Source organism: Budorcas taxicolor, chromosome 10 (assembly GCF_023091745.1).
Source record: "Budorcas taxicolor isolate Tak-1 chromosome 10, Takin1.1, whole genome shotgun sequence".
Classification (NCBI taxonomy): Eukaryota; Metazoa; Chordata; class Mammalia; order Artiodactyla; family Bovidae; genus Budorcas; species Budorcas taxicolor.
The window spans coordinates 85580773-85608412 of NC_068919.1; the positions used below are offsets into that span (position 1 = coordinate 85580773).

The 27640-nt window shown below is 51.2% G+C and overlaps 1 protein-coding gene across 1 annotated transcript in view; it reads left to right on the top strand.

Moving 5' to 3' along the window:
- IFT43 (intraflagellar transport 43) overlaps nt 1-18090 on the top strand; it is a 110477-nt gene extending 92387 nt beyond the window's left edge. Inside the window, exons 6-9 of the mRNA XM_052646371.1 lie at nt 16807-16879; nt 17122-17197; nt 17678-17740; nt 17870-18090. Coding sequence (XP_052502331.1) covers nt 16807-16879; nt 17122-17197; nt 17678-17740; nt 17870-17989 — 332 coding nt within the window. The 3' untranslated portion in view covers nt 17990-18090. The remainder of the gene's footprint in view (nt 1-16806; nt 16880-17121; nt 17198-17677; nt 17741-17869) is intronic.
- The last annotated feature ends 9550 nt before the right edge of the window (nt 18091-27640 follow it).

Sequence of the window (27640 nt, forward strand, 5' to 3'; positions counted from 1 at the left end):
CAGGCACCTCTGTCCATGGGATGTTCCTAGGAAGATTACTGAAGTGGGTTACCGTGCCCTCCTCCAGGGGATCTTCCCGACCCAGGGATAGAGCCTGTGTCTCCTGCATCTCCTTTATTGCAATTGGGTTCTTTACCACTCAACCATGGGGAAAGCCCTGTAATGGACAGCCAGAGCCCCCAAATGATCTCAGGGTCCCCAAATTGTAGGATGGCAAGACTGACCTTCCTTTTAGTGGCTTAATTATCCATCCCTATTCTTGGAATCAAGTTTCTAGTTTGCCTTAAGACCTCTAGACTTCTTCTGTCATGGAAGGTTGCATGGTGTTAGAGAAGACATCAGATCTGGAGTAGAATTGGACCCAGTCTCTACAGGTGATACTGGGCAGGTAATTCATTTATTCATTTCTTTAACCACCATTGGTTGAATACCTACTATGTACGATGCTTGGAGCTGGGCACTGGGGGCATGATGGTATACAAGAAGATATTCTCAGTCCTTACCCTCATGCAGCTTACAGTCTAGTCGGGGAAGGGGATACTAAGGCAATAATCACACATTAAATGAGTATGGACAGATTGTAGTGGAGTCTGCTGAAGGAAGAGTCGGGGAGACCTGATTTGGGTTGGGTGAGTAGGGAGGACCTCTCTGAAGAAATGGTTTTCAAACGTCAAAACTTGAGGGACATGCAGAAGTTGCCAGCAAAAGCAGGGTGGGTGCTGGGGGGTAGGGGAACCCTGGTAGAGGAGCCAGCGGGCACAGAGTCCAGTCACCTCTCTGACGCCAGAAGTGTCAGAGAATAGAATTCCCAGGGCTGTTCGAGCTCTAAAATCCAGCTCTCAGAAAGTGAGCTCCGATGAATAGTAAAAGTTGAAACACTGAGCAGACACAAATGGGAGAGAAGAGCTCTTTGTCTTTAGAAAAGATGAACAGTCTTCAGATGGAGAGAATCTCTGAAAACACAATTAGATAAGGACTCAACTTTCAAAAAGCTGATCTCCCAGGTAAATTCAAATTAGGAAAGAACTTGGTTTAAAAAGTGGAAAGTCTCTGAAAACAGGACCTTAAAAAAAAAAAAAAAAGAATTAGCTCTTTCTTGGATGTGACCATCGCATCTTGGCGTAATCCAGGACTGCAGGTGGAATTTTCAATAACTCTTCCTGGCAGCTCCCATGCCTCTGGGGCACGCCGGCTTCTCACTGGAGAAGGTGGCGCTCTTTGTATCCTGGGGTCCAGTTTTGACAGAATCAAATACCTCAAAACCTCAGGAATAATAAATCCCATGGCCAACCCCAAAGTGTGTAATTCCTAAAGGACAGGCTGAGTTGAGCCGCTTTTAGCCAGGGGCAATTGGGGACTTAATTCTGTGAGTGTAACAATCTGCATGATCTGAGAGCTCTGAGTTTAAGGGTAATTGCTCAATTTTCTATCCATGTCAACAGGGAAAATAGGTAGAAGTGGCTGAACACATCCCAGCAATGAGGTTGGCTGAGATGTGAGATGCCGGACTGTCCGCAGAATTAGAAAAACGCTCTCTGTAGTGGGTTACTGCTCTGTTGCCCCTCTCCCTGTTCATCTCTGTCCCCAGGCTTTCTGTGGCTCTTTTGGGCTCTTTCTCGTTCCTTGCTTAATTCTGCCACCATATCTTTCATCCATTCTCCTGCAAACAGCAGTCAGTTTTAGCCCAAGCAGTTTTCACGCGGAGAAAGAGAGAGTGGGAAGAATTCTTTTAATGCGGATAAATTGGAACCCTGATGTCTCACTTCTTTTCTCTTGCTTAGTCAGAATGTTCCATCATATCAGCATTCACTCCTTAAGCTTAACATAGTGCATCGGACCTCGTAGGTGGCACCCAAACCTAGTCCCTTTGCCTCCCTAATTTTATTTACTTATTTTATTTAATTTTGGGCTGCCCTGGGTCTTTGCTGCTGCTTGCGGGCTTCCTCTGGTTGTGGTACGCAGGCTTCTCATCCCTGTGGCTTCTCTCGTTGCAGAGCACGGGCTCCAGGGCATTTGAGCTTCAGCAGCTGTGGCGCATGGGCTTAGCTGCCCCGTGGCCTGCAGGATCTTCCTGGACCAGAGGTCAAACCTGTGTGTCCTGCATTGGCAGGTGGCTTCTTAACTACTGGACCACCAGGGAAGTCCTGGCGCCCTAATTTTTTTTAAAAAAACTATTTTGACCAGGGTTCCTTTTAGCTAAACACAGAGCAGGAAAGAGGGCAGGGCTGGGGTGGGGTGGGATTCATTAATCCGAGGAGTAACGTCCTGTCTGCTGTCTCTGCCTTGTTAAACTTGCTGTTGTTTATAGTATAGTAGGTATGAGATTGGAAGAAAAAAGTCCTTCTTACAGGAAAATGGGATTGATAATTGATGTGTGTGTTTGCCAAGAGCCAGGCTTTGTGCTGTTTTCCCTGCAATACTTCAGTCAGTCCTCAGCATTCCTACGAAGAGACACTATGATCATTACTCTTTTCCAGGGGAAGAAATTGAAGCCTTGGGAAGGTACATAGCTAACAGAGGTCACGTGACTAATAAACAGAGATGTACTTATTTAACAACCAGCTCTCCGGAGTAGGAAGGGGGCTAAGTTCTCATTGGGTAGAGTTCCTAGGTGGCGCAGTGGTTAAGAATCTGCCTGCCAATGCAGGAGACCCAAGAGACTCCTTCTCAGGTCCAGTCCCTGAGTCAGGAAGATTCCCTGGAGGAGGAGATGGCAGCCCACTCCAGTATTCTTGCCTGGAAGATTCCATGGACAGAGGATCCTGGTGGGCTACAGTGATTGAACACACACATATTCCTACCGTGGCTGGTTTCAAGCTCCCAGCATGACACCAGTGACCACAAAACTGGGAAGAGATGAACAGTAGCACACCGGCATGTCATGTTTCCATCACACCAGTCCTTTGGATGGAGAAGGAAATGGCAACCCACTCCAATATTCTTGCCTGGAGAATTCCACGGACAGAGGAGCCTGGCGGGCTCCACAGGGGAAAGTTAAGTCCATGGGGTCGCAAAGAGTCGGAAACGACTAAGCGACTAAACACACCGCCCATATGTAAATAAGTTCATAAACATAGGTGAAGTAAAAGGCGGTAAAACTTAGCAAGTGGCAAGTTTTGAGCATTACCTTTGTTTCTAATATAATTTATTTAATTCTGCCGTGTTGTGTTCTGCTTAGCCGCTCAGTCATGTCTGACTCTGCAACCCATTGGACAGTAGCCCGCCAGGCTCCTCTGTCCATGGGATTTTTCAGGCATGCATATTGGGGTGAGTTGCAGTTTCCTCCTCTAGGGGATCTTTCCCACCCAGGGATCACACCCGCATCTCCCGTGTCTCCCGCTTTGCAGGCGAATTCTTTACCTGTTGAGCCATCAGGGAAGCCCTATTTAATTAACTCCAGGAGATAGTGAAAGACAGGGATACCTGGCGTGCTGCAGTCCATGGGGTCACAACAACAATATATGATTTAATCTTTAATAATGTTTCTATGTAACAACCTGCATGCGAGATTCCCAAACATTTTAGACAGCCCGAACTGCTCCAGAACATCACCTCTAGCAAATGACAGAGCTGAAGTTGGGACGTGGCCTTCGTGACTCCCAATCACCTGCTCTCAGCACCTTCCTCCTTCCTGTCAAGGCGCTAGGTTTGTTTCTCCAGCCTGCTTATCCGGGAAGCTGGCCTCCACTCATCTTCCCAGCGTCCTGGTGCAGGTTTGCCCTCCTTTCCTGGTTCTGAGATTAACCCTCTGGTCCCTGTCCTCAGCTCTGCTGATCCTCTCTCTGTGAAGTCTTGTCAACAGCACCCGGGCTGAGTAGAGAAAAGCCAGAGAAGCTAGGTCTTTCAAGCTGTGTGACATGGATAGAATCATCAGGTTGGACCATTCCTCCTCCATCTTATGTTTTATTTTCTATCAGATCCACTGGGATTGCTTTTTTATTATTACCTTTTAAAATATTCACTCGTCCATTCAATCTTTGTTGTGGCAAGATCTTTAGTTGTGGCATGTGGGATCTAATTCCCTGACCAGGGATCAAACCCAGGCCTGCTGGACTGGGAGCAGAGTCTCAGCCACTGGACCACCAGCGAAGTCCTGGGATTGCTTTTAAATAAGGAATTCTTGTGCCTCTGCTGGGTCTTCCAGAGAGAATCCCCTGTGTTGGGTGAGAGGAAAGAGTGTCTTATGACGGTGAAAGTGTGAGCACCAGGGAGTGTGGGTCATTTAGAAGAACAGAGACCCCACAGGGCGCTCCCTGGGCCATGGAGGGCTCTGGTTGGAGCTCTCCCACCAGCCTCATCCTTGAGACGTAGCTGAGGGTGAAGAAATTGACGTCACAGAGACTTGGGACGTCACAGACACTGCATGGGACATCAAAGATTCCCCAGTCAGGAGTGTCGGATTATGGTGTGAATACTGAGCTGAGTTCACTGTGGGCTGCAGAGGAATCTGTATAGGCTCATTGCATTAGAGAAAATGAGCTTTCCATACAGCAGTTCTCCTTTTCTAGTATTTATTGGTTTATTTTGGCTGCGTGAAGTCTCAGCTGCAGCATGAGGGATCTTATATTGGCCTCCATTGTTCCATGGCCTGTGGGATTTTAGTTCCCCAAACAGGGATTAAACCTGGGTCCCATATCCTCAGGGGTGGATTCCTAACCACTAGACTACCAGGCAGTCCCCTATACAGTGATTCTCTAAACAAAAGACCCAGCTTGCCTTACAGACACGTAGGTGGTGTCTGTAGCTGGGATATTTGGGAAGACTGCTCCACAGGCCAATGTGACAGTAAGGTGTTTTTGAAGAATTATACCATGAGATAGAGTCCAGCGGACACCCAGAGATCAGGACGGCTTTGAGATAGAAGGCACCTCATTTTGGTGATAAGGAAACTTGGGAGCAGAGCTGACAAATAGCTGCGCAAGGTCAGCAGGTCAGGGACAGACCTGGGACCCGGGTTTCCTGACTCCTGATTGGGTCTGCCCTCTGCACAGCAAGAGTCTGGATTTGGTTCTTCCGTGATAGACCGTGAAAGCCACACTTCTCGTGGGGAAATGAACTCTAGTAGATGGAAACTCCTGAGGCCCCAGTGGCTGACTTCACAGCTCCCCATTGTGGGTTTGGCCAGGGCTGGCCCCCAGAGCCAATGAGATAATGAGAAGTTACAGGGAATTGGCCTGAAGTTTCATTAATGCAGCAAGAGAAGCTGTTTTAACTTGGTTTTGTGTTCAAGGTCCCATGATCCCACCAGAGTAGGAATCTGGGAGCTGATGGACTGTCTTGACTCAGCAAGCTTAGTAGAGACTGGTTTGGCTCTGTTCTTCTTGCCTCTCAAAGAGGCAGTGTCAGGGCAGGTTTTGGAAACGGAGTTAAGCTTGGACCAGACTTCGGTTGTTCTGCTTTGTCTCCTCAATTGTCCCCTACCTCCCCTGGTCCAGCTGCCCAGCACAGCCTGGAGTGTTTACCAGACCTCCTGCTCACTGGCAAGCCGGAACAGCGTGCTCTAGGCCCCTTGATGGTCCCCTGCCATCTCTGGGTCACACCAGCCTTCCCAAACTCTCCATCACGAACATCTCTACCCAAAAGGCAGTTGACAGTGACCAGTCTCTGGGGCTCCAGTTTCTTTGTTCATATGAGCAGCTTTCTGGGAAGTCCCTGTCTGAAGAGGTGGGATGGGGAAGATGAAGCAAGTCTTGGACCACACATGCACGACTGTTGGAAACGAAGCAGCCTGTATTGACCTTCCTCTAGAAACACGGAAGGCTCCGTCAGCATCCCATGGTGCTGTAGTCTGTTTGGAGGAATGTGATTAATAATAAATCTTCCAACATTAGGCACTGACAAGAGCTAAAGAGAGCTCACCCTCCCTGAAATAGCTATGGAGACCTGGGTGTTTATTCTGTAACTCCTTGGGTTCTTTCCCTATTGAATACAGAAGACAGGATTGGGATAGGACAAAGCTAATCCCACTTAGCTTTGTAAGACAGTCCTAGGTGTGACTGTGAGCCACGGTCCAGCTTTGGGGAGAAGCACAGGTCCTTGTCCACACAGCTGTGAAGGAAATGATGGATGAGGGACGAGAGGAGACGAAGCCAGTTTGGTGAGAACCACCGCCCGGGGACATCTTAGGCTCCTTAGATTTTTATGTGGTTAGAAAGAAATAGAGGCTTGATGCCCTAGGATGTCTGTTTCAAGCAATGGGGACTATATAGAGAAGAGGCATGGTGTTCTCTGCAACTAAAAGAGACAAATGGATTTGGAGGAGTTGCTCCAAATAGTCTGTAACTAAAGCCACAGTCAGCTGTGGCCTTGGGACTGTATTCTCCAAGCAGGTGGCCGTGGTACCCTTACTCGTCTTGAAGTCTGACGGTCAGACAGCACTTAGGTGAGACGGGAAGGAACAGGCTTGACTGTGCACCTGAGGTTGGGACTCAGCACATCACTTGGGCCTCACTGAGAAGTCTCCCCTTCCGACACCTGCAGATAAGCACAACCTAGGTATAGCAGAAATCCAGGGAAGCAGCGATAGGGGACCCTCTTACCTTAGCGAGAGACGAACTTGGTATGGCCAACCGGTAGGGTCTTCCTTTCCAGTTTCAGGTTCTCCCAGCTTTCTAAACATGCCCAGATGTCTGCCATGTGTGTGGGTATACTCGCCTATACGTACGCACACGCAGGAGGGCAGATATTGGGAAAAATGATTCCTGAGTCCATAAGTGTGGTTGACGGACTGGGTTTACCTAAAAGACCCTTTAAGAGAAAGCTCTTGAAAGATGATTACAGAATTGAGACACCATCATTTAAAAGTGCCCGAGGCAAACGCCTTTGAAAATTGCAGCAGCGGAGGGACGGAGAGAGAACCAGGCAGCCCTTGATTGTTGGGCTGTTCCCTCAGGACCCGTCGCCCCCCCTCCCCCTCTGTTTCGCATCTGATAAGAGAGAGAGCAGCGGTAAGACTCCTCATCTATCTTATGAAAATCCGATTCGGAATGGCTGTGATCAAAACCAGCTGGCTGTCACCAGCAGTGGCCTTGCACGGAGGAAACCGCTCAGAAGCCGTTCCGTATGTGGGGGTGTCACGGGTGGCACCGATCAAAGGAGCATTTTTTTAATAAATATATATAAGGAAAAACACAAAACCTAAGGATTTAGAATAAAAGCGGTGGAGTTTGTCTTGTTTTTTTCTTTCAGCATAACACGAAGAGGATGAAATAGAATCAGATATGCCGGGTTTCTAACACTTCTAGTGGCGGCTCTGAGAAGGCCGCTCTCTGTCACATTCATTCTGTATTGCTGTGTCTCGGGCCTTGTTGAAGAGAGCAGAGAGGTCCTCCCTTTTCCGTCCCTTCCAGCCGCTTCATCCCTCGTCACCTTTAAAGGCCCTTACCCTCATCATCCTTAACACGTCTCTCCGGATCAAAGCCGTGAAGCGCTGAGTGAGAGCTGCTGCCAGTAACCGGGAGCCTCCCTGTTCATTGTTTTAATTTCCTTCGAGTAGTAACCAGTGTATCAAAAAAGTGAAGTCTCTCAGTCGTGTCTGACTCTTTGCGACCCCATGGACTATAGTCTACCAGGCTCCTCCATCCATGAGAGTTTCCAGGCAGGAATACTGGAGTGGGTTGCCATTGCCTTCTCCAGGGGGATCTTCCCGACCCAGGGATCGAACCTGGGTCTCCCGCATTGTAGGCAGACGCTTTCCAACCTGAGCCCCCAGGGAAGTTGTTGGCTAGAGGTACCCCTCTCAGGTGACACTGGGCTCCTTCCCCGTGTGAGTCTCCTGGGGCTGAACGGGGCGTTTCCCCGTGGAGAACCACCATTGGGTCTGCTTTGTCTGTCAGGAGCACCACCTTTAATTGCTGCCGAGGGTCAGTCCTGGTTGACGGCCCTTCGCGTGGTCCATAGGGACTCTCCCGCAGCCCGTGGTGGCCTGGCTGGGATGATGGGGCAAGTCTCCTGGGGTGTCGCATTCGAGGCTCCTTCTGGAATGTGCTCCTGTCCCCCCTGCAGGTGATAACGCTGAGGCCGGGCCTGCACGCCCGAGGCAGGCCACGAGCTGAGTCAGCACGCAGCGCAGCCTCCCGTCTGCCCACCGTCCAGCCAGCACCGCCCCGCTGAGACCCAGCTTGTCTCAGAGACTCAGCCCCAGCCCTGCCCTCACGGCCCAGCATCAGCCAGGACGGTTGCCACGGTGTGGGGGCTGGGTGGAGCAACCGGCTCTATTTCTTTTTTTTTTAAATCTTTATTGGACTGTAATTGCTTTACAGTGTTGTGTTAGTTTCTGCTGTACAACAAAATGAATCCGCCGGATATATACATCTATCCCCTTTTTTGGATTTCCTGCCTGTTTAGGTCACCACAGAGCATTGACTAGGGTTCGCTGTGCTCTACACCAGGTTCCCATTAGTCATCTACTGTATGCACAGTAACGCACTGATTTCTATGTCAGTCCCAACCTCCCAGTTCATCCTACCCTCCTCCCCCGTTGGCGTCCCTACGTCTCTTCTCTACGTTCCTGTCTCTATTTCTGCTTTGCACGTGGGTTCAACACCAGCTGTTTTGATGTTCTTCTTGATGTCAGTGATCTCTTTCCCCAGCAGCACGAGAAAGGGGGTCGGTTGGGTAGAAGCCTGGAGACTTCTAGCATATATGGAATATGGATGAAGCCCCCCACACCCCCTGCCAGCCAGCGCCTCAGGAGACGGGTATCTTTCTGTCCCTGGCACTGATTTCCTCAGGGACCTGCTTGTGCGCCTTTTGCTCATAGTCAGAACCTGTTTCTCAGCCCCTGCAGTGGGCCCTCTGGCCAGCGGTGTCACAGTGTTCAGCCTCTCTTCTCTGAGGGCCACCCATCTCCTCCCAGCCGAGTGGCCCGGCTGGGTCAGGCGGACTCACCGGGGACCGGTCTTCATGAAGCAAACCTGCCCGGGATCCGCAGGTGCCTTTTTGCCCTGGAACCCGAGTCCACCCGGGGACTGCAAGGGCCCAGAGCTCCTCTGAGAGCGCCCCTTCCCCTTGTTCCTTCGGGTGTTTGAAGCCTGTTGCCTACTGCGTTCCCCTTTTCTTTTCCCTTAAAAAAAAAAAAAGCTTCATTTTTTCACTTAGAAAAAAAAATTATTTATACGATTGAGATCCACTAATTAAAGCCATTTTCTGGTATTTGGTTACTGGAGCGTTTGATGTCTCTCTGACAAGACCATGAAATGCACGGAGTGTCCATGGGGACAGAATTTGCTGAACACGGCTCTTTGTAAATGAGGGGACACAGTGTCGCAGCCGCTCATGAATATGAAACGCCCATGATGCCACCTCAGTGGACTTGGGAACACAGATGAATCCTGTCATGTGCTAAATGAGACCAATTTCTTTCACTTAACTTCATCTTCAATCAGACCTTCTTCCATTTGCCTGTTTAAAATTCCCCATACGTGATGCAGAAGGTAACAGCATTCAGTAAAACAAAGTTTTGCAGCTGCAGAGAAAAATGATAACGATCTCAGGCATAAAGTTGCCATCTCCTAGAAACATGGACATTCTTTTGAAAGCTCTTGAGCTCTTCTGAGGGTCTGCTGACTTTGAACACACCATTGGAGGTTGTCTCGACTTCTCTTCTTGGGGTGTCCCCCCTGCAGCATGTCAGGTCCCTTTCAGGTGGGTTGCTTGTTGACCATGGCTGTGCCTTATAAAGGGTGGACGTGAGCCCTTGGCAGCCCACAAGTGCTCTGCAATGGCCGGGGTGCTGCCGGAGAAGCAGTTGTGTGGGGCTGTGTGGGTCCTCTGTCCCGGGGAGCCGAGGTGAAGTTAGTGAGTGAAGCGAGAGGGACAGATGTCATCAGTCAGCATCTAGAAGGACCAGGACAGGTAGGCCGACCCTAGTCCCATTGACTAAGGCATCAGGATCAGAATGTGCTGAAGATTAGAAGAGACTTCACATAGTTCTCTAGAAACCCTTCTGGCCACGGCTACAGAATCCCATTCAGAAATCCCCAACCAAGAACCATCAGCGCAGAGTAGAAGCTAAAGACATGCAGAGAGGAGCAGCTCCCTGCCTGCACCATCTTTGCCTGGGTGGGATCAGGGCCCGGGTCAGGCTGTCTTTGTTCTCTCTTTCCTCTGCAGGAAGATTTATGCTTCAGGGAAAGAGCCTGAGTGATGCTCAGGGTGCCCTCATCGCAAGTGGAGTCCAGTATAAGAAATCACCTTCTGTTCTTGTACCAAAACAAGCAGACAACAGCCAGATGTGAAGGCAGGCTCATCGCAGCTACCTGGGGCCAGGGTTTTTGCAAGAGGCAGGCAGGCTGCTTGCTGTCAAGCCACAGGGGCTAAAAAGGATCCCACTGGGACTTCCTGGGTACTTTAGTGCAACGGTGTGATGGTATTATCCATAATGAATGGGTTTCAGGGCAACCGGCATCTTCTCACATCTTTGAAATCAGTTGTAATTGATCCTGCTGGTGTTCCCACGTTTCTATTATTTATTTAAGCACTCCTCATTTATTTCTGTGGTTTCAGCTGGTGGTTGGTTGGTTGGTAGGCCGGTTGGCAGACTGATGTACTGGTATCATAATAAGTTTTCCTTTTGGCAACCTCTCCCTTTGGAATGAGTTCCTACTGTTGTTGCTGTACATCAACAAGCGTTTACTGGGACTCCCAGAAAGTGAGTGGTAAGACTGGGGCACACCAGAGATCAAGAGGAAGCTCAGGGAGATTGGTGAGGGACAGTGTGACCCAGCCTCAGGAGGGAAGCCAAGGGGTCCGTAGGGACCATATTTGAGGGAGTCTTCCTCTGTAACTTTGTCCCCACTGCTCCGTCGTTTCTTGTATATGCACAGGCCCTTCCCAGCAGGCCTTGCAGCTCTCAAGTAAAGCAAAGCCTTTGGTATGATGCCATCAAACCCAGGAAGTGTCTAAGGATGGCTCTTGGTTGTTCTTGTGAAATGAATCCTGCTTAAGCAGCTCTGAGACTCAATAGCATTTATACTACAACCAGAATGATCTAGAGAAAATGAACATGGCATCCTTCTATGGGTGTGGCTTTCAGATTTGAGAGACGTTTATTGATGTCAGTTCTGTTCGATTGTCCTTTAGTCTGCCCATCTTTGGGAATGCAGAAGTGACTGAGACACGGTCTTCACCCTCAACTAGTTCATCATCTAGGAGGTAGGCCAAGGGCAAATTGCACTTACTCTACCTACAGCAAGGTGATCAGGCCCATCCTGTGGCCTTGAATAAAGTCTTAAGGAAAGACAGAGGAAGCTCTGAATTCTGCTTTTGGCTTCCCAGATGATCTAGAAAGGAAGGGATGTGCATTTTATTTATTCTGCTCATTTGTCATCATTTTGTAAGTGTATAGGCCCTCCCACTGCAACTTGTTCATGCTTATTCAGTCCGTCTTGGTTTGCCCCTAACGTGCTTCCGGAGGGGTCTTGCCTGTAGCAGGCACCCATCAGGCACATGTCTCCTGGCTGGTCAGTGCAGGTTCTTCCCCACCTGGCACCTGACGCCCTCTCTCCTGCCTCGCTCTGTGCGGCTCTCATGAGCCCTCCACGTCAGCCACGCCAGCCTTCCTCGGAGAGTTGCCCCTCGTCTCCTGGCGCCTTTGAGCACGCTGTCCCCTGCCTGGCTTAGTGCTGTTTGTCCTCCAGCTGCTCTGTCCAAGTTCTGAGACCTCCCCTCACTCCTCACACCACCCTTCAAAATCCCAAGTTAGATTCTCTCTGGATGGAATTAAGTGCATTTTGCAGCATCCGTTCAGTAGAGTACTAGCCCACCAGGTTCCTCTGTCCATGGAATTCTCCAGGCAACCATACTGGAGTGGGTAGCCATTCCTTTCTCCAGGGGCTCTTCCCAACCCAGGGATTGAACCCGGGTCTCCCACATTGCAGGCAGATTCTTTACCATCTGAGCCGTTAGGGAAACCCATAAAAAACTAGATCGTCATTTAAAAGAATAAGATGAATCTGTACACTGAAAAGGAAAGACAAAAATCAGTCACAGAACGATGGATATGTAACGTGCCACTTGCAAACATTTTTAAAAGGACAAACGTGCTGTATATGCAGAAATTCTTTTCAGTGACCATATATGAGAAATGATTAATAGCGGTCACTTCTAGGGAGATGACTGGGGTTCATATAAGGAAAGGATGTTTTCCATCTTAAACTTGTCTATAACATTTGAATTGGTTGCCACATGTGATGTTACTTTTACCTGGTGGCTCAGATGGTAAAGAATCCACCTGCAATGCGAGAGACCTGGGTTCGATCCCTGGGTCAGGAAGATCCCCTGGAGAAGGGAACAGCTACCCACTCCAGTATTCTGGCCTGGAGAAGTCCATGGACCGTACAGTCCATGCTGCTGCTGCTGCTGAGTCACTTCAGTCGTGTCTGACTCTGTGCGACCCCATAGACGGCAGCCCACCAGGCTCCCCCATCCCTGGGATTCTCTAGGCAAGAATACTGGAGTGGGTTGCCATTTCCTTCTCCAATGCATGAAAGTGAAAAGTCAAAGTGAAGTTGCTCAGTCGTGTCTGACTCTTAGCGACCCCATGGAGTGTAGACTACCAGGCTCCTCCGTCCATGGGATTTTCCAGGCAAGAGTACTGGAGTGGGTGCCATTGCCTTCTCCAGTCCATGGAGTTATACAAATGCAGTTTCCCCACCTTGTGGCTAATTGGGCACCACATGGGGCCCAGAAGCAGGTGAACAGCAAGTGAGATGGCTGACATGAGAGGCCCAGAGCAAATGCCCAGCAGGGAAGGCCTGTTTTATTAAGGAGCCCAAGTGGAAGAGAGTGGCAGGTGACCTGGGAGGGCACCCTCTTTGGGGACCAAGATCAAGGATGAGGGCTCCGCTCCCAGGGTGCTGGCGTGTCAACCCTCTTGCCTTGCCAGCCCCTTTCCTGGGGGTGTCTGAGGTATCTCAGCCACCTGCTCCTCGTCACGGCTGGTTTAATGCCACATGGCCAGCAGGGGAGGGCTGCTGCGTGTTGGGCTCTTGCGTGTTGGTCCATTTTCCTTTCTGCTCCAACAGCCTTGTTGTAGGCAAGTAACCAGTGGGGCGTATGGTGAGGGAGAGACTTAGCTTAGTTATGGTTCCTGGGAGGCAGAGGAGTAACCAAAAACAGAGGACCCTGAGTCTCCAGGCAAGACAGTTTGTCCCAACTCTAGGCGGTTGTCTCACCCCTCCACTAGCCAAAGCGGCCTGAAGTCACTGCACCTTTGCAAAGAAAGCCCGAGGGCGGCACAGGCTGGGAGTCGGGGGTGGTTGCAGTGGAACTGCAGTGGGAAGCCTGCTCTGTCCATTCCTGATGCCTCACTCCACGCAAACCGCTCCATCTTGCTGAGCCTCAGTGTCGTCTGGAAAATGAGGCAAATGGTCAGGATTAAATGCAAAAATGAGGATAAAGCTATATAGCTTCTCTCCATGCTCAATGTTTTATCTGTCAGGCAAGTAAGAATAGTACAGAATATTTATTAGGTGCCCAGCATAGCACTTCGTGTTTTATAAAAAGTGTCCCATGTATACCTTACACCAACGTATGAAATGGGTGTAGTTATGCCCCCCATTTTACAGCTGTGGCAACTGAGGCATCGAGAGGGTAAAGTCGCACAGCTAGTCCGTGGGGGCGCCAGGCTGTGAATTCCTTCAGTGCCTGCACTCTTAACCACCAGACAGGAGGCCTGCCCACGTGCTTAACAAAGCCAGTGTTTCTGTTAACATTCTTATTGTTAGCAGCATGGAAGAAAATGAGACTAAAGTCAACAGAATGACTGAACTTTCAGTAGTACTGGAGCAGAGTCCTTTATTTCTCTTATCGTCGCTGTTAAAGGTATATTGTCGCATATACCTTGGGATGTTAAACTTGATACCCTGAATCAGACCGGGTCTCTGGTCCAGGCCTACAGGTGACATAGCCATCACTGACTGCAGACATGGCTGCTTCGTTCTACGCAGGTCATTTTGTAAAGAAGCGGATTGATTTCTCAAGCCCGTTTTCTTTTTCTAGGTTTGTTCATCATGTATATGTGTGTGTGAGAGAGAGAGGAGTGGGACTGGGGGGAGAGAAAGAGGCAAAGAGGACAAAAACTGTTTGTGACTGTACATCAGAAACTGTAAAATGAGGAAGTTCTTTGAAATTTGCCCAAGACCTGCTCCACGGCCACCTGTTCCTCCAGGGCTGGGAGTTGGATGGCCAGGCTCTGCAGCGATGCGCTCAAGCTGTCACTGCACCGGAACGCTCCAGCTTGCCTCGGCCTGGCTGTCATCGCTGGCTCCATCCCACTCTGGCCCTTCGCTGGGCTCTGTCGGGCACCAGGCTTCCAATTAGAGAGAGACCCCACTGTGTGGCCAGCGCCACCCGCGTCCCTCTGAGCGGCCCCTTTGCCAAGGCCCACACTGACCTCCGCTCTGCGCAGATGGGGCCAGCCCCACTCACTTTCCTGCGCATTTGGAGGAAGGAGGCAGGGATGAACGGGGAAGCCCTTGGGGACCCGGAGCGGACTGCGGGCTGAAGCGCAGCTCCTCAGTGCAGGGAGAAGCTGGGCAGGGTTGACAGGGCCCAGAGGCTGACATTGCAGAGCAAGGGAGGACTGGGGAAGACCCGATCCTGAGCCTGAAGCTCAGCAAAGGGCGGGGGCATTTTCTTACCAGCTTTTGAATATTCATCTCAGGCTGGGCCCCACGCCGAGCAGAGCCAAGAGTAGCCTGCTGTCTCACATCGGACCTGTCACGGTGCTGATGGCACATGGCTCGGCCAGCTTCCTCCCTGCCCGGCTGCAGGGCCCACGCGGTCTCACCAGCCTGGGAGGCCCCTCGCCCCAGACTCAGGGACGGTGCCATCAGCCAGCAGTGGACTGGATCCGCTCAGAGCAAGCTGAATTTCTATTAGCATAAAAAATAGAGAATTAGAGAATTCCGTATCCAGTTCTCTAGCAGGCTAGAGAGATACCATCTAACCTCTGAACAGCTTCTTTCTAGATAGAGGACTTGCTGAGTGTGATTCATTATTTCCGGGCTGCTGTGTGCATCTTCTTTATTTCCCTTTTATCAGCCATTTCTTTTTATTTTCTTCCTTTTACTCGCTGTCTTTCTCTGCCTGTCTCTTTCTCTCTTGTTTTATTTTCTGTGTCTCCGTCTCTCCCTCTCATGTTCTCTCTCTCTCTTTCCAGGTACAACATCTGTAACTCTGCCATCGGAAGCAGTAATAAAGACACCAGGCTGGGAACTGACATTTATACATACTCAGGCTAGCTAAGCTTGATTAGAACCATTGCAAAGTCCTAAATAGTGAATAGCCTGAAAGTGGGAAGGGTCCTTTCCAGCTGCTCTTGGAATGATTCTGTATCTCTTTAAAAAAAAAAAAAGTTGATGTAATCCATAGAAGCAGAAAGGAAGGGTGTCTTCACTATTCTCGCCTCTCTGGAATTTTTAATATTTGTAGTTGGTTTGGGACTTCCAGGACTGTCTCTCCTTGCTTCACCTTTTTTTTTCCTCTGTCCCATCTCTCTTTATCTCTGTGCAGACTGGTTAAAACAAAGACACCCCCTCTGCCAGTCAGTGATGCTCCCTGAGAGAAGGCAGTCCTCCCTTAGGGTGCTCGAGAAGAGGGCTGGGTTCTCTGCCGTGAGCAAGCTGCCGCTGTTAAGTGGCGTGTTATCCCTCCGCTTCTCCCTTCGCATGAGCGTGTTAGATTGACGAAAGGAATGGCCTCATGTCTCCTCCTGTGTCTGTATGTCCATCTCATACAGAGAATTCAGAAAAGAAGAATCTCTAGGAGACAGCAAGGGCAGCGTCATCTTTAGAATCAGCATTGTTTAGGATATTAGACCCAGCCAATGGAGACTCGGGGTTCCCTCATAGCTCAGCTAGTAAAGAATCCACCTGCAATGCAGGAGACCCCAGTTTGATTCCTAGGTCAGGAAGATCCCCTGGAGAAGGAATAGGCTACCCACTCCAGTATTCTTGGGCTTCCCTTACGGTTCAGCTGGTAAAGAAGCCACCTGCAATGTGGGAGCCCTGGGTTTGATCCCTGGGTTGGGAAGATCCCCTGGAGAAGGAAACGGCTACCCACTCCAGTATTCTGGCCTGGAGAATTCCATGGACTATACAGTCCATGGGGTTGCGAAGAGTTGGACACAACTGAGTGACCTTCACTTTCAGTGGAGCTGCCGGGAAGCCAGGTCACATCATTAGGTGTAAAGTGACCTTGCAGATACAGAGTCAGGGCTGTGATGGTTGCCAAGACTAGGACGAGCTGATGCACGCGTGGGCCTTGGTCGTGAGGAAGTGCGCTCATGGAGACGTCTGCCTGGTGACAGGGTGTGTTCCCCACTCCTCTGTCTCTGACCACGCCAGACTCACTCAGCTCCTCTTTTCCTTCCTCTCCTCTAAGCGCTTCCCCCCAGGGCTGTCCAGGACTTTCTTCTCATTTCCTTACATTTCTCCTTGGAGAGCTACTCCCATGGCTCCTAACATGGACCAAATGTCAGGACCACCCAAGAAATCTTATGGGAAAATTCAGCCTCCCAGGCCCCACCCAGGAAACTTTAATTCCCGCAGGTTCTGGGGTAGTAAAGCCTGAGATTCGGAAATTGTTGAAGTTCCACCTTCAATTCTCATGCACACCTCGAGTTCAGTTCCACCACCCTGAATCGGGGGGGAGGCGGTGCTGGAGACCATCTGAGTGTCCATTCTACCCAAAGCCTGTAGCCCTTACAGTGGCCAGGGTGTTGAAGCTGCTAAGTTGTCAGTGGGGAAGTAGGCTAGACCGCCACTCATGCTGCTGACAGTTTGGCCTACCCTCTGGTTGCAGATATCCCTGTTATTCCGGACCTGGAGGAAGTACAGGAGGAAGACTTCGTCTTGCAGGTGGCAGCCCCTCCCAGGTGTGTTACATTCGCCTGAAGTTGGAGGGAGGCTGGGGAACGTGCCAGGCACCATCAGCAGTGATGCTGCCCCCTTGGGGAGATCCACACATCTCTAGTGATGGGCCACATCCCAGGCTCCCCATTTTATTGCACATTTTTTCCCCATTCTGGTCCTTCCCAGCTGCCCAGGAGGCTCTGGGCATGGCGGTCTGGCAGCATGGCTGGCGTTGGTTCCTGCCCACATTCTGTCTTTCCCACAGCATCCAGGTCAACCGAGTGATGACCTACCGTGACCTGGACAATGACCTCATGAAGTACTCAGCCTTTCAGACCTTGGTGAGTGGACAGCTGCTACACAGAGGGGCAGGCGCCCACCGACATCCGCAGAAATTTCTCAGTTTCTCCCAGGCCTTGCAGCCCCTCCTCTTTGAGGCTCTGAGGCTGCCAGGTGACAATCCCTTTGCCAGAGACATCCTCCTCGGGTATTAGAGCATCCCTGGACCCAGCCTATCCCAGTGTTCTCAGGGCCGGTCTCCCCCATGCCCCCGCCTGCCCTCTTGGCATCGGTAGACGTGCTGCATCATGCCTGCCCCTCCCAGGTGTTCACTTTGCCCCAAGGAGTGCCCAGCCCATAGGACATGGTGGTGCCCACCCCAGCTCTCAGTGGCCGTGTGGTCCACCCACAAGTTTGCTGTTTCACAAGGTATTCCTGCAGGCCTGGGTTTGGAAAGTTCTACCCCACTCAACTTCGTCCCCAGAGGTCATTGTCCAAAGGCCCCACGGTACACGTACCCCCTCCTGCCCCGACATTCACAGGATGGAGAGATTGACCTGAAGCTCCTCACCAAAGTCCTGGCGCCAGAGCACGAGGTTCGAGAGGTACGTGGCAGCGGCAGGTCCTGCCCCTCGGCCGTGAGCAGCAGGCCCTGAGGCTGACCTTGGCGGGAGGCTGGCTGTGCCCGAGGGGAGGGCCTCCCCCGTCTCACCCCAGGATGCCTCTCTCGGCAGGACGACGTCAGCTGGGACTGGGACCGTCTGTACACAGAGGTGTCCTCCGAGCTCCTCAGTGAGTGGGACACGCTGCAGACAGACAAGGAAGGCCCCGTGGGGCAGCCCGCACACACCTGAGCCGTGGAGTTGCTTTCCCTGCACGCCCACACCTCCACTCTGGACTTGAGGAAAAGGCCATAAACCTAAAGAAGCTCTCAAGAGGCTCGGGATTTTTATATATGGACTATTTTATAATAAAAATATTTTCTCTTGTAAGAAATTGCATCGTTCTGTGGCAAGAAATTGCTTTTGCTCTGTAACCCTCTCTTCCATTCGTTTGCACCGCCCTCTGGAAAAATGCATCAGGGGTGAAGAAAGGCATCTTTTGAGCCAGTGATGGGAACTCGCCCCATCGCTGAAGAGCAGGAGGGGAAGCTAGATGAGGGAGGGGAAGGCTCTGCACTCTGTTCACAGAGGCCACGGCAGCTCCAGGGAGCATCTCCTGCTGGGGGCCTGGGGAGGGCCTGGCTGGACGCCTTTCTCCCTTTGGATGGTCAGTGACATTGGTGACATTTCACTGTCTCCTTTGTGCTTTCAGGGCCACTTAGCTGAGAAGACAGCACACAAAACATGTGATAAGGTGACCCCATTGCCCATGTCAGGGTTCGGTGGCTCTTCTGATAGCATGCCCCTTCCCTCCTACTTCCTGCAACCCAGGCCTGGAGCTCCCAAAGCACGTGTTTCCCTTCTGTCCCCCCAGGTTCCCAGGGCCTTGTTTCTCGTTCTCATTAGCAGAGGGCAGCTCAGCAGCCCTGAGATGTCCGCAAAAACTCTCAGGGAACCCCAGGCCTCTCCCCCGACTATTCCCAACCTTTCCGACGCAGAGCTGTTTATCTCCACTGCTCTCCCCATCTGCAAGCATCACCACCACTTATTTCCAAAGTGTGCTAAGATCTGGAGCGGAGCCCAGCCCTTGTTCAAAACAGAGGCACCTTTTGTTTTTGTTTTTCTCTTTCTCCCCAAGACATCCCATCTGAGGACAGGACGTCTCCCACCAGCTTCTCCTAGGTGCCACTTTGGATCAGGCCTGTGCAGGCTGGCGGCCGCTAGCCAAGGCCCACTCCTGGCTGTGGGGAGTGCTGAGTGCTGCTCTCATCCTGCCTGGAAAGCCCTTCATTAAAATTCAGGAAAACAAAGAGGCTCAACACTTCAAAAACCCACTGGGGGGTGATTTTGTCTGACTATGGTGCCCTTCCTCCGGTGAGCCACCGGGCTCAGCTCAGAGCAGACAAAGAGAACGCGTGTCTGTTAATTATAAACTCAGGGATTTAGGGGCTTTGGGGTCCTGTCTCCTCCTTTTCCAGAGTCACACTTTTAGCCCAGACATCCCCTCTTTGGAATAATTCCCATGGTCACTGAGAAGTTTCTGTCCAGGCTGGTTTTTCTTGAGCCTGCAAGATTCTGAAACCCAAAGGAGGAAAAGCTGTCTATTTCTGGTACCTTAATCCCTGGCAAATTCAAGTGCCTCGGGACCCTGGTAACCTTGGAGGTCTTCGGCCAGCTGCTCGCACAGGGGCTAGCTTTTGACTCCCTCCCTTTACTTCTCAGACACCATCTTTATGTGCCAGCCAGCCTGCCCAAGACTTCAAGGGCCTCCCAGGAAGAGGACGCAAGAGGCCCGATAGACCGGACAAGCTTCGACAGGGACCCCAGCGTGGTTTTCTGCAGACATGGCGGAGTGGGGGCGGGGGGGGGGGGGGTCGGCGGCGAGGAGGCATGGAGTGGGACTCGCATGTGTTGGATTGATGGGTTCCTTTCCAGTTTCTCCCAGACTGGCTCATGTCAGAGAAGCCCCAGCCGGTATGCGGCTGAATTTGGCATGGGGTGGTAGCCACAGAGCTGCAGTTCATAGGCTGGGCCCTGGTGGGGAAGTTCATTCGTGAGATTCTGGTACAGACTATGTAGTCATACATGCCAGGTGCTGTTTCAGACTCTACAGACAGGGAACTGGACAAGCAAAATTCTCTTCCCTCAAAGCGCTTCCGTTCTGGTGGGGGAGATGGACCAGTAAGTAAGAGAGGATGTCAGCTGTTCTTCCAGTGCTGGGGAGAGGAACTCAGCAGGCCGGGGAAGGGGGTGCTGGGCTCAGGGGGTGCAGTTAGGTGGGGCGGTTAGGGGAGGCCTCACTGAGAAGGTGACGTGTGGGCAAAGGTTTGAAGCAGGTAAAGGAAGGAGCGGGCCAGGTACCTGGGGAAGAGTGTTCCAAGGAGAGAGAGCAGTATTTACAAAAGCCCATAGGGCGGTGGAGGCCTGGCTGCTTTGAGCAGCAGCAGGAGGCGGTGTGCCTGGTGGGGAGGGGGCTAGCAGAGAGGAGAGGCTGTGTCTTGCTGGGGAGCCGGGCTCATCACAGAAAAGGCCTCTGCACGTATGGGGTCCGCTCCCTCCAGTGACATGAGCACCCCCAGGCCTCCGTGGGCTCACCAGGCAGCCTTCAGAAAAAGTTTCCTCCAACACCTGCAGGACCCCTTTATGCCTCGGCCTGGAGAGAAGGGTTAATGCCGCATCGCGGAAGAGAGGAGCCATGAGCTCTTCGGACGTGGAATAGAGGTCCAGAGGCTGTGGTCAGCTCCCCCAGGCCAGGGCCTGCTGTGTGCAGGGCAGATGGCAGCCCTGTGAGACCCCTGCATGGAACGTTCCCTGGAAAGCTGTTGCTCTGATGAGAAGCAAGGCCAGCCTGTGGCTGAACCTGAGGTCATCTCTACTCCTGATGATTGGCTCCTCTCTGCTAAACCCCGGGGCACCCCCCAGATAGGCTGGTGGAACTGCCGGCTCCAGATGGAAACCACTGCTAGCGCCAGTCCAGGGCTGCCAGACCACGGAGCGCTGCTGCTCACGGGAATCGAGGCCTGTGGGGAGGGTGGCTCCTGGGAGCATGGGTGCAGGAGGCTTGAAGGAAAGGATTTTCGAGATAAGGAAGCTTTAGCATCCTTGCTCTGCTTCTCCAAGCAGTGCTATGCTAACCCCCACCTGGGGTGGGGGCCGGGGGGAGGCAAAGAGTCAGTGGGGAAGGGGATGGATGGAAGGGGGAGGGAAGGGAGCAGCGTCCAAGAACACAGCTTCTGGAGTCAGGCAGTCCTAGGATCCAGGCCCAGTTCTGCCACTTGATTGCTGTGGGTCCTTGAGCGAGCTCCTTTCCCCTTCTGACCCTGTTTTCTCATCTCTAAAATGGGGATAATCTTAGGATTGTGATGCCCAGTGAAAGCTGACGGCTGTTAGGTTTTGGAAATGAACGGGGTAGGAAAGTGAACCTAGGGAGAGTCACATTGGATATTTTATTGTGACAACAAGCACCTGCATCTCACGAGGGGCTCCCACCCTCCCTTCCCCCGCCTGCATCATCTCTCAGCCATGCCTAGATAATGGTTTGGCACCGCGGTTGTTTTGCTTTTATAACAACTTCATTGAGGTATAATTTGCAGGCCTTAAAATTCACCCCCTGAAAGTATGCCATTCCGTGGTTTTAGTGAGCTGATGGAGTTGTGCAACCATCACCATAATTCTGTCTCCGCAACATTTTCATCAGCCGCTAAGGCTCCCTTGTGTCCGTTTACCGTTAGCCTCCTCTTCCACGCCCAGCCCCAGGCAGCCACTTGTCTGCTTGCTCACTCTCGAATGGTCTTTTCTGGGAATTTTATATCAGTGGAACTCATACTACATGTGGTCTTTTGAGCCTGGCTGTTTCCACTTACCATATTTTCAAGGTCCATCGTGTCATACTATGCGCCAGCAGTTCATCCTTTGGATTACTGAACGTTCTCCTCTTAATATGGACACATACTATGTTATGCTTAACATTCCACAGCTCTTGAACATTTGAGTCATTTCTAGTTTGGATTTAAGAAACTACAAACTGTGGCCATTCATGTCCAAGTCTTTGTGTGGACAGATGATTTTCATTTCTCCAAGGTAGATTCCTAGGAGTGCGATTGCTGGGTCATATGGTATATTTAGGCCTTCCCTGGTAGCTCAGATGGTAAAGAAACTGCCTGAAATTCAGGAGACACGGGTTTGGTCCTTGGGTAGGGAAGATGCCCTGGAGAAGAAAATGGCTACCCACTCCAATATTCTATGGTATATTTATGTTTAACTTTAAACTGCCAAACTTTTCCAGGGCATCAGTTTTATTTGTTTGGTTTTCCAGTGCTTTATCGTATCAGGATTAATTCAGTAAAAATTAAGATTTTCCTCTTATCTCCTCCCCGTAAATTTTTTCAAAGGTCACTGCCAAGTTTATAGGAGGCACAATCTCCTAGTTCCTCCCTCTCTGCCTTCTTCCTGTCAGTGAGCTTATCTCTGCTGAGTACACAGAGCTCATCTGTCCACTCTCCCCACCAGCCTGTAAGCTTCTCCAGGATAAGACCGGGTGTTGTTTGAGTTTCTTTCCAGGCTTTTGCATATTCCAGAAGTTCAAAGTCAAATAAGACATGGCCCTAAAGACACAAGATTCCTCTGTGTTCTCAAAGCATTGGTTTTGAAAAACACAGAGGCTTTCCAGACGAGTGCAGGAAGCCAAATAATCCACTGTAAAGTGCAGATGAAGGAAGAGAGAAGGAGCTTGGTTTGTCCACCAAGAGATGCAGAGGGGGGTTGGTGTGCTTAGAACAGGGGTCAGCATACTGCAGCCTGTGGCCCAAATCCAGCTCACCACCTGCTTGTGTAAAGTTTACTGGAACACGGCCACATACCTTCATTTACATACTGCCTATGGCTTCCTTGGGGCTACAGGAGCAGAACTGAGTTGTGACAGAGACCGTGTGGCCTGCAAAGCCTGAGTTATTTACTCTCTAGCTCTTTACAGAAAAAGTTTGCCAATCCCTCCTTAGATGAAAGAGAAATAACAAGAGCCGCAGGCTTCCAAAGTTCAGCTGCTTGTCGCCATTCAGAAAAGCAATTACAGCAAGAGTGAGGTGAGTTAAATGGAAAGAAAGGCTGGAAGGATGGGGGCACTCTGGGCTCCTAAGAGAGAGAGACAAACTTCTCTTAAGAAAAGGAAAAAACAAGCAAAAAAAAAACCCTCATCATTTCCAGTTGGGACAGAATCTATTAGGAAGCAAAAAGCTGAAGAGACCAATTAGGCTCCTTAGCCTTTGGTCCTGTTTAAGACAGTAGCAGGGGGCGAGGGGGGCAGACTCCAGAACTCAGATACCTTGGGCAGCAGGCTCAGAATACTGGTGAGAAAGCCTGGTGGTGGGAGGTTAGGAGCGAGGGAGGAAGGGAAAGCCTGATTTTTTTTCCTTTGGCGAAGCAGACATCAGAGAGGAAGGGTGTCAGGAGCAAGCGGAGGAAGAGGCCGCCCCTCTCGTGGCTGAGCCGGAGTGAATTAATTCCCGGCATATGTTCCCAGCATCTGTCATAGTGACCTGGACCAGAGGGGTCAGCAAGAGAGGGGACCGTGCCAGGGCCGAGCATTAGCCCCAAATTCCCTGGGGCTGCAGAAGCTCCTGGCTCCTACAGAACGAGGGCTGGCCAACTCAGCCTGGCAGCATCTGCCGCAGCTGCAGCAAACAGCACTGCGCAGGGGAAGTGGTCCCCTACCAGAGAACACCTGCTGGGGAGGGGCTGGGCGAAGATCAGGAAGCCCTGCAGAAGGCTGTCTCTTCCAGAGCTCTCTCTCGGGCTGCAGTAGAAGCCACCCACCAGCCACAGGTCCTGCTGGCAGACAGGATGGTGCTGGGAGGGACAGTGCACAGGGATGGGGCGCCTCCTAAGTACCAGTCCCAGAATCCACACCCCACCACCCCCTGAGTACTCTTCGGCCTGCTTGATGCTTAACTGTCCCTTGGGAGTCAGAGGTCAGCACGGAGGGAGCAAGGCAGGAGGGCACAGAGGCTGAGAATGGAGACGATCCCAGGTTCAAATCCCTGCGCTTTCTCGTCACAGCCTCAAGGCCTCAGGCAGATTCCCTGCCTCCCTGTGCCTCGGTTTTCTCATCTGTAAAAACAATTCCTGACTCAAAGCGCTACTGTGTTGTTTTAACCATGTACAGTGAGTGTCCGGCACACGAAGCCAGCACTTGACGGAGCTGAGCTCTGATCTCGCTGGTTGGACAGACAATGCCCCCTCGCCCGGAAGGCTGCATATTCAGCACCGATTACATATGGGCATCTACCCCAAGGTCATGAACGGGAGGCCCACAGGCTGATTTTAACCCACAGGACATGTTCAATTTGGCTAACGCAAGATTTTTTTCATTGTTCGGTTAATTATCAACATTTAAAATGGAAAGGTTTTATTTTAAACCTGGATTTCCAGCTTCTCTTATGAAATTGGGAGATCTGTCTACCAGGCCACAGTCCCTGGGGCAGAGACTGCCATGAGCAGAGAGGCCAGAGCTCCATTGAATAGGGGCAGGTCAACACACCCCACTCCACCCTCACTTACATTTCTGACCACACTCTCCAGGTACTGACTGCAAGACCCTGCCCCATCTCCTCATTTTGCCAGTGAGTATGAGAGTGGGACCATAAAGAAGGCTGAGTGATGAAGAGTTGATGCTTTTGAACTGTGGTGTTGGAGAAGACTCTTGAGAGTCCCTTGGACTCAAGGGAGATCCAACCAGTCCATCCTATAGGAAATCAACCCTGAATATTCATTGGAGGGACTGATGCTGCAGCTAAAATTCCAATACTTTGGCCACCTGATGCAAAGAGCTGACTGATTGGAAAAAACTCTGATGCCAGGAAAGATTGAAGGCAGAGGAGAAGGGGACGACAGAGGATGAGATGGTGAAGGACAGGGAAGCCTGGAGTGCTGCAGTCCATGGGGTCGGCAAAGAGTCAGACACGAGTGACTGAACAACAATAAATCCTCTTCCCCAAGGGCACTCATGCAAGGTCACGGGTATTGAAACTTGAGTCCTGACTTGCAGAGCAGTGCCGTTTTGTCAGTAAGCAGGCCCCTGCCTGACGGACACGCTAAAACCACATGAGCTCTGGAGAAGGTCCAGTGTTACCTACTCTGGGGTTATCCCTCTCTGATCTAACCCGGTGTCCAGCATGGGTCTGACGAGAGTTTGAGCAGATTTCTGGGATATTTCCAGGGCCAATAACTGGACCCTCAGTCACTTGCCCTCCATTGAACCGTTTAAACTCTGCCTTGCAGCTGATGGCATCTGCTCCTGATAAAGGTCCAGCTCAGCAGGAGAATGTTAGCAGGTTTGCCTTCTTTCTGTGGCTGCCACCAGTGCCTCAGTCATGCTGCAGAGGTGTGATGGAGATGAGGCTGCCAGGGATGTGTCTGGCTTCCAGGCCTTCGGGGCAGGAGAGCCCACCCTGGCCACCAGCCACGAGGGTCTCCATGCCGAGTTCAGGACAGACAGTGTCAGTTGCACCCTTTGGGAAATTTGCTCAAGAAGTGACGTGCCTTCAGGATTTGCTTCCAGGTCCAGGCTGTGAGCTTCCCAGACCGTTGCTGAACCTGATGTGGTTCGGGGCTTGCCAGTCCAGGCCAGCACAGGACTCCTCTAGAGCAGCCTTCCCACCAGACCTCCTCCTGGGGCTGGTGGCATCTTTGTCAGAGCTGCACGGCAGTCTGAGATCCTTGCTATCCAATCCTCCTTCCTCTCCTTTCTGTCCACAGCTGTCAGCCCTTCATCCCCACCTGAAGCCTCTTCCTGTCACGTCCTGCTTCTTTCCCTCTTCATCTTTCAGTCTGGATGTCTGCCTCCCGCAGGGCTCAAACAATGGGCCTGGTGGTCCAGCTAGATGTGGTGGTCCAGCCGAGACGCTGGAGCAGGGCTGAGAGGAGGCAGCTGGTTAGAGGAGTGGGGAACAGCTTCTCCAAAATCCAGACGCCTCCCAGACCCCCGTGGCCTGGCTGGGGTGCGGGTGGGGTTGGGATTCCTGGAGAGGGACGGGGGGAGGTTGGCCAGACCTCGGTCCCACTCACTCATTTCAGTGCCAGTGTAGAACCTAGTCCAACCGAGGAGGAACTGAAACCCCCCAGCAGGTATTTGATGAAAGAATCTGGTGTCCTCTCGGCCAGAGGAGAAAACAGCTCCCTCTTTTTTTGCTGAGGTCAGGCCTGAAGACTCTATTGGTGGCTTTATGGGCAGAGAACAGGGAGTGTCATGGATACCAGGCCTGCCAGGATTCAGGGTGTGCCTTCCTTCAGAGTCTGAGGCGGGTGGTCATTGCTGAAGGTGGGAGAAGAAATGCTGCTTAGACGACTGTGCCCCAGACCTCTCCGGGGCAGGGGCCCGGTAGACAAGACACCCTTGCACACAGCTGTTGAGATGACGTGCTCTCCCTCAGCAGAGGGGAGGCTGCTGGAGGCTTTGTGAAGGGCCAGGCTTGTTCTGACGGAAGCCCAGCGGGCAGTCCTACACTGTACCTGAGACGCACGCTCTCCGGGGTGCTCATGCAACTTTAAGGACAAAGACAATGGAACCAAGACTGAACAAGAAAGCCACTTCCTAGGGGGTAGCTGGAGGAGATAGCACTGGCAGGGGAAGCTGAAGCAAGGAGAAAAAAATAGTGTAGCCTTTGGGCTTCCCTTGTAGCTCAGTCGGTAAAGAACTGCCTGCAGTGCAGGAGACCCAGGTTTGATCCTTGGGTTGGGAAGATCCCCTGGAGAAGGAAATGGCAACCCACTCCAGTATCCTTGCCTGGAAAATCTCATGGACAGAGGAGCCTGGTGGGCTGCAGTCCATGGGGTTGCAAAGAGTCGGGCATGACTGAGCAACTAACACTTACTTCCTTAACTAGAAAACAAAATAAATAAATAAAACCCAAACCTAGGTGAGGCAGGGGAGGGCAGAGTGGGGATACTACATAGAGGCAGGAGGGAATGGTTTAGGGGGATGGAAATGTTCCATAATTTGATTATGCAGTTGGTTACATGTCTATTTATAAAACTCATCAAATGATTCACTTTAAAAAGGGTGATTTTATGGTATGTCAATTGTACATCAGGGAGCTTGATTCTCACTGTTGTCCCCTCACCCCCTCAGGTAGAGGAGGTGGCCGAGTTTCTGATTGTCCCACAGAATCATATAGTTTTTGCAACGTCCCCTGTGCCCTGGGTTCTGGCTGCCCCTGAGAACTGATTCAAGAAGCAAAGAGGCCCTGTGGAAAGGCCACTTCAACCCCCGCCCCTCGGACTGAGTCTACTCAGACTCCAGAGCTGGCTTCACAGTCTTATCTGTAGTTTAGTCTTCCATGAAAAGAAAAGCCAGCAAGTCTGACTACCACAGGTAGTCTGATGTGAAGTAAAGCACAGGCATTTGGGACTCATATTTGACTTTCTAATGGGAGCCCAGGTCCACTAAGCCCGGAGTAAGGGAGGGCACAGGGAACCTTGAAGACCCAAGACCGATTAAAACAGATGTGACCCCAGAGAGAACAGGGTATGCCATCTTTTGCATTGCAATAAATCTTTTGACCTGGGTGATGAGCTGGGATATAGGAACTTTTGATGCCAGCTCTTTAAAATAAAAAAATTCTTTTTTTAAAAGCTCACAAATCCCATTTTTAAAATATGATCTTTAACTTGCACATATTCATGAAATTATATACATAGATACATAATCACTACATTTAAAACTGTATATCTAAATATAGTGAATATCCTGACCCCTTCCATTCCACAGCCCTCCCCAGAGGTGACTGTGATATCATTCCAGAGATTTCTGAGCACTTACATATACATAAAAATAGAGACCCAGAGCTTAGTTTTATTTAGGTAGTAGGGACCATTCTGCAAGGATGGCCTGGATTTTGCTTTCTCTGC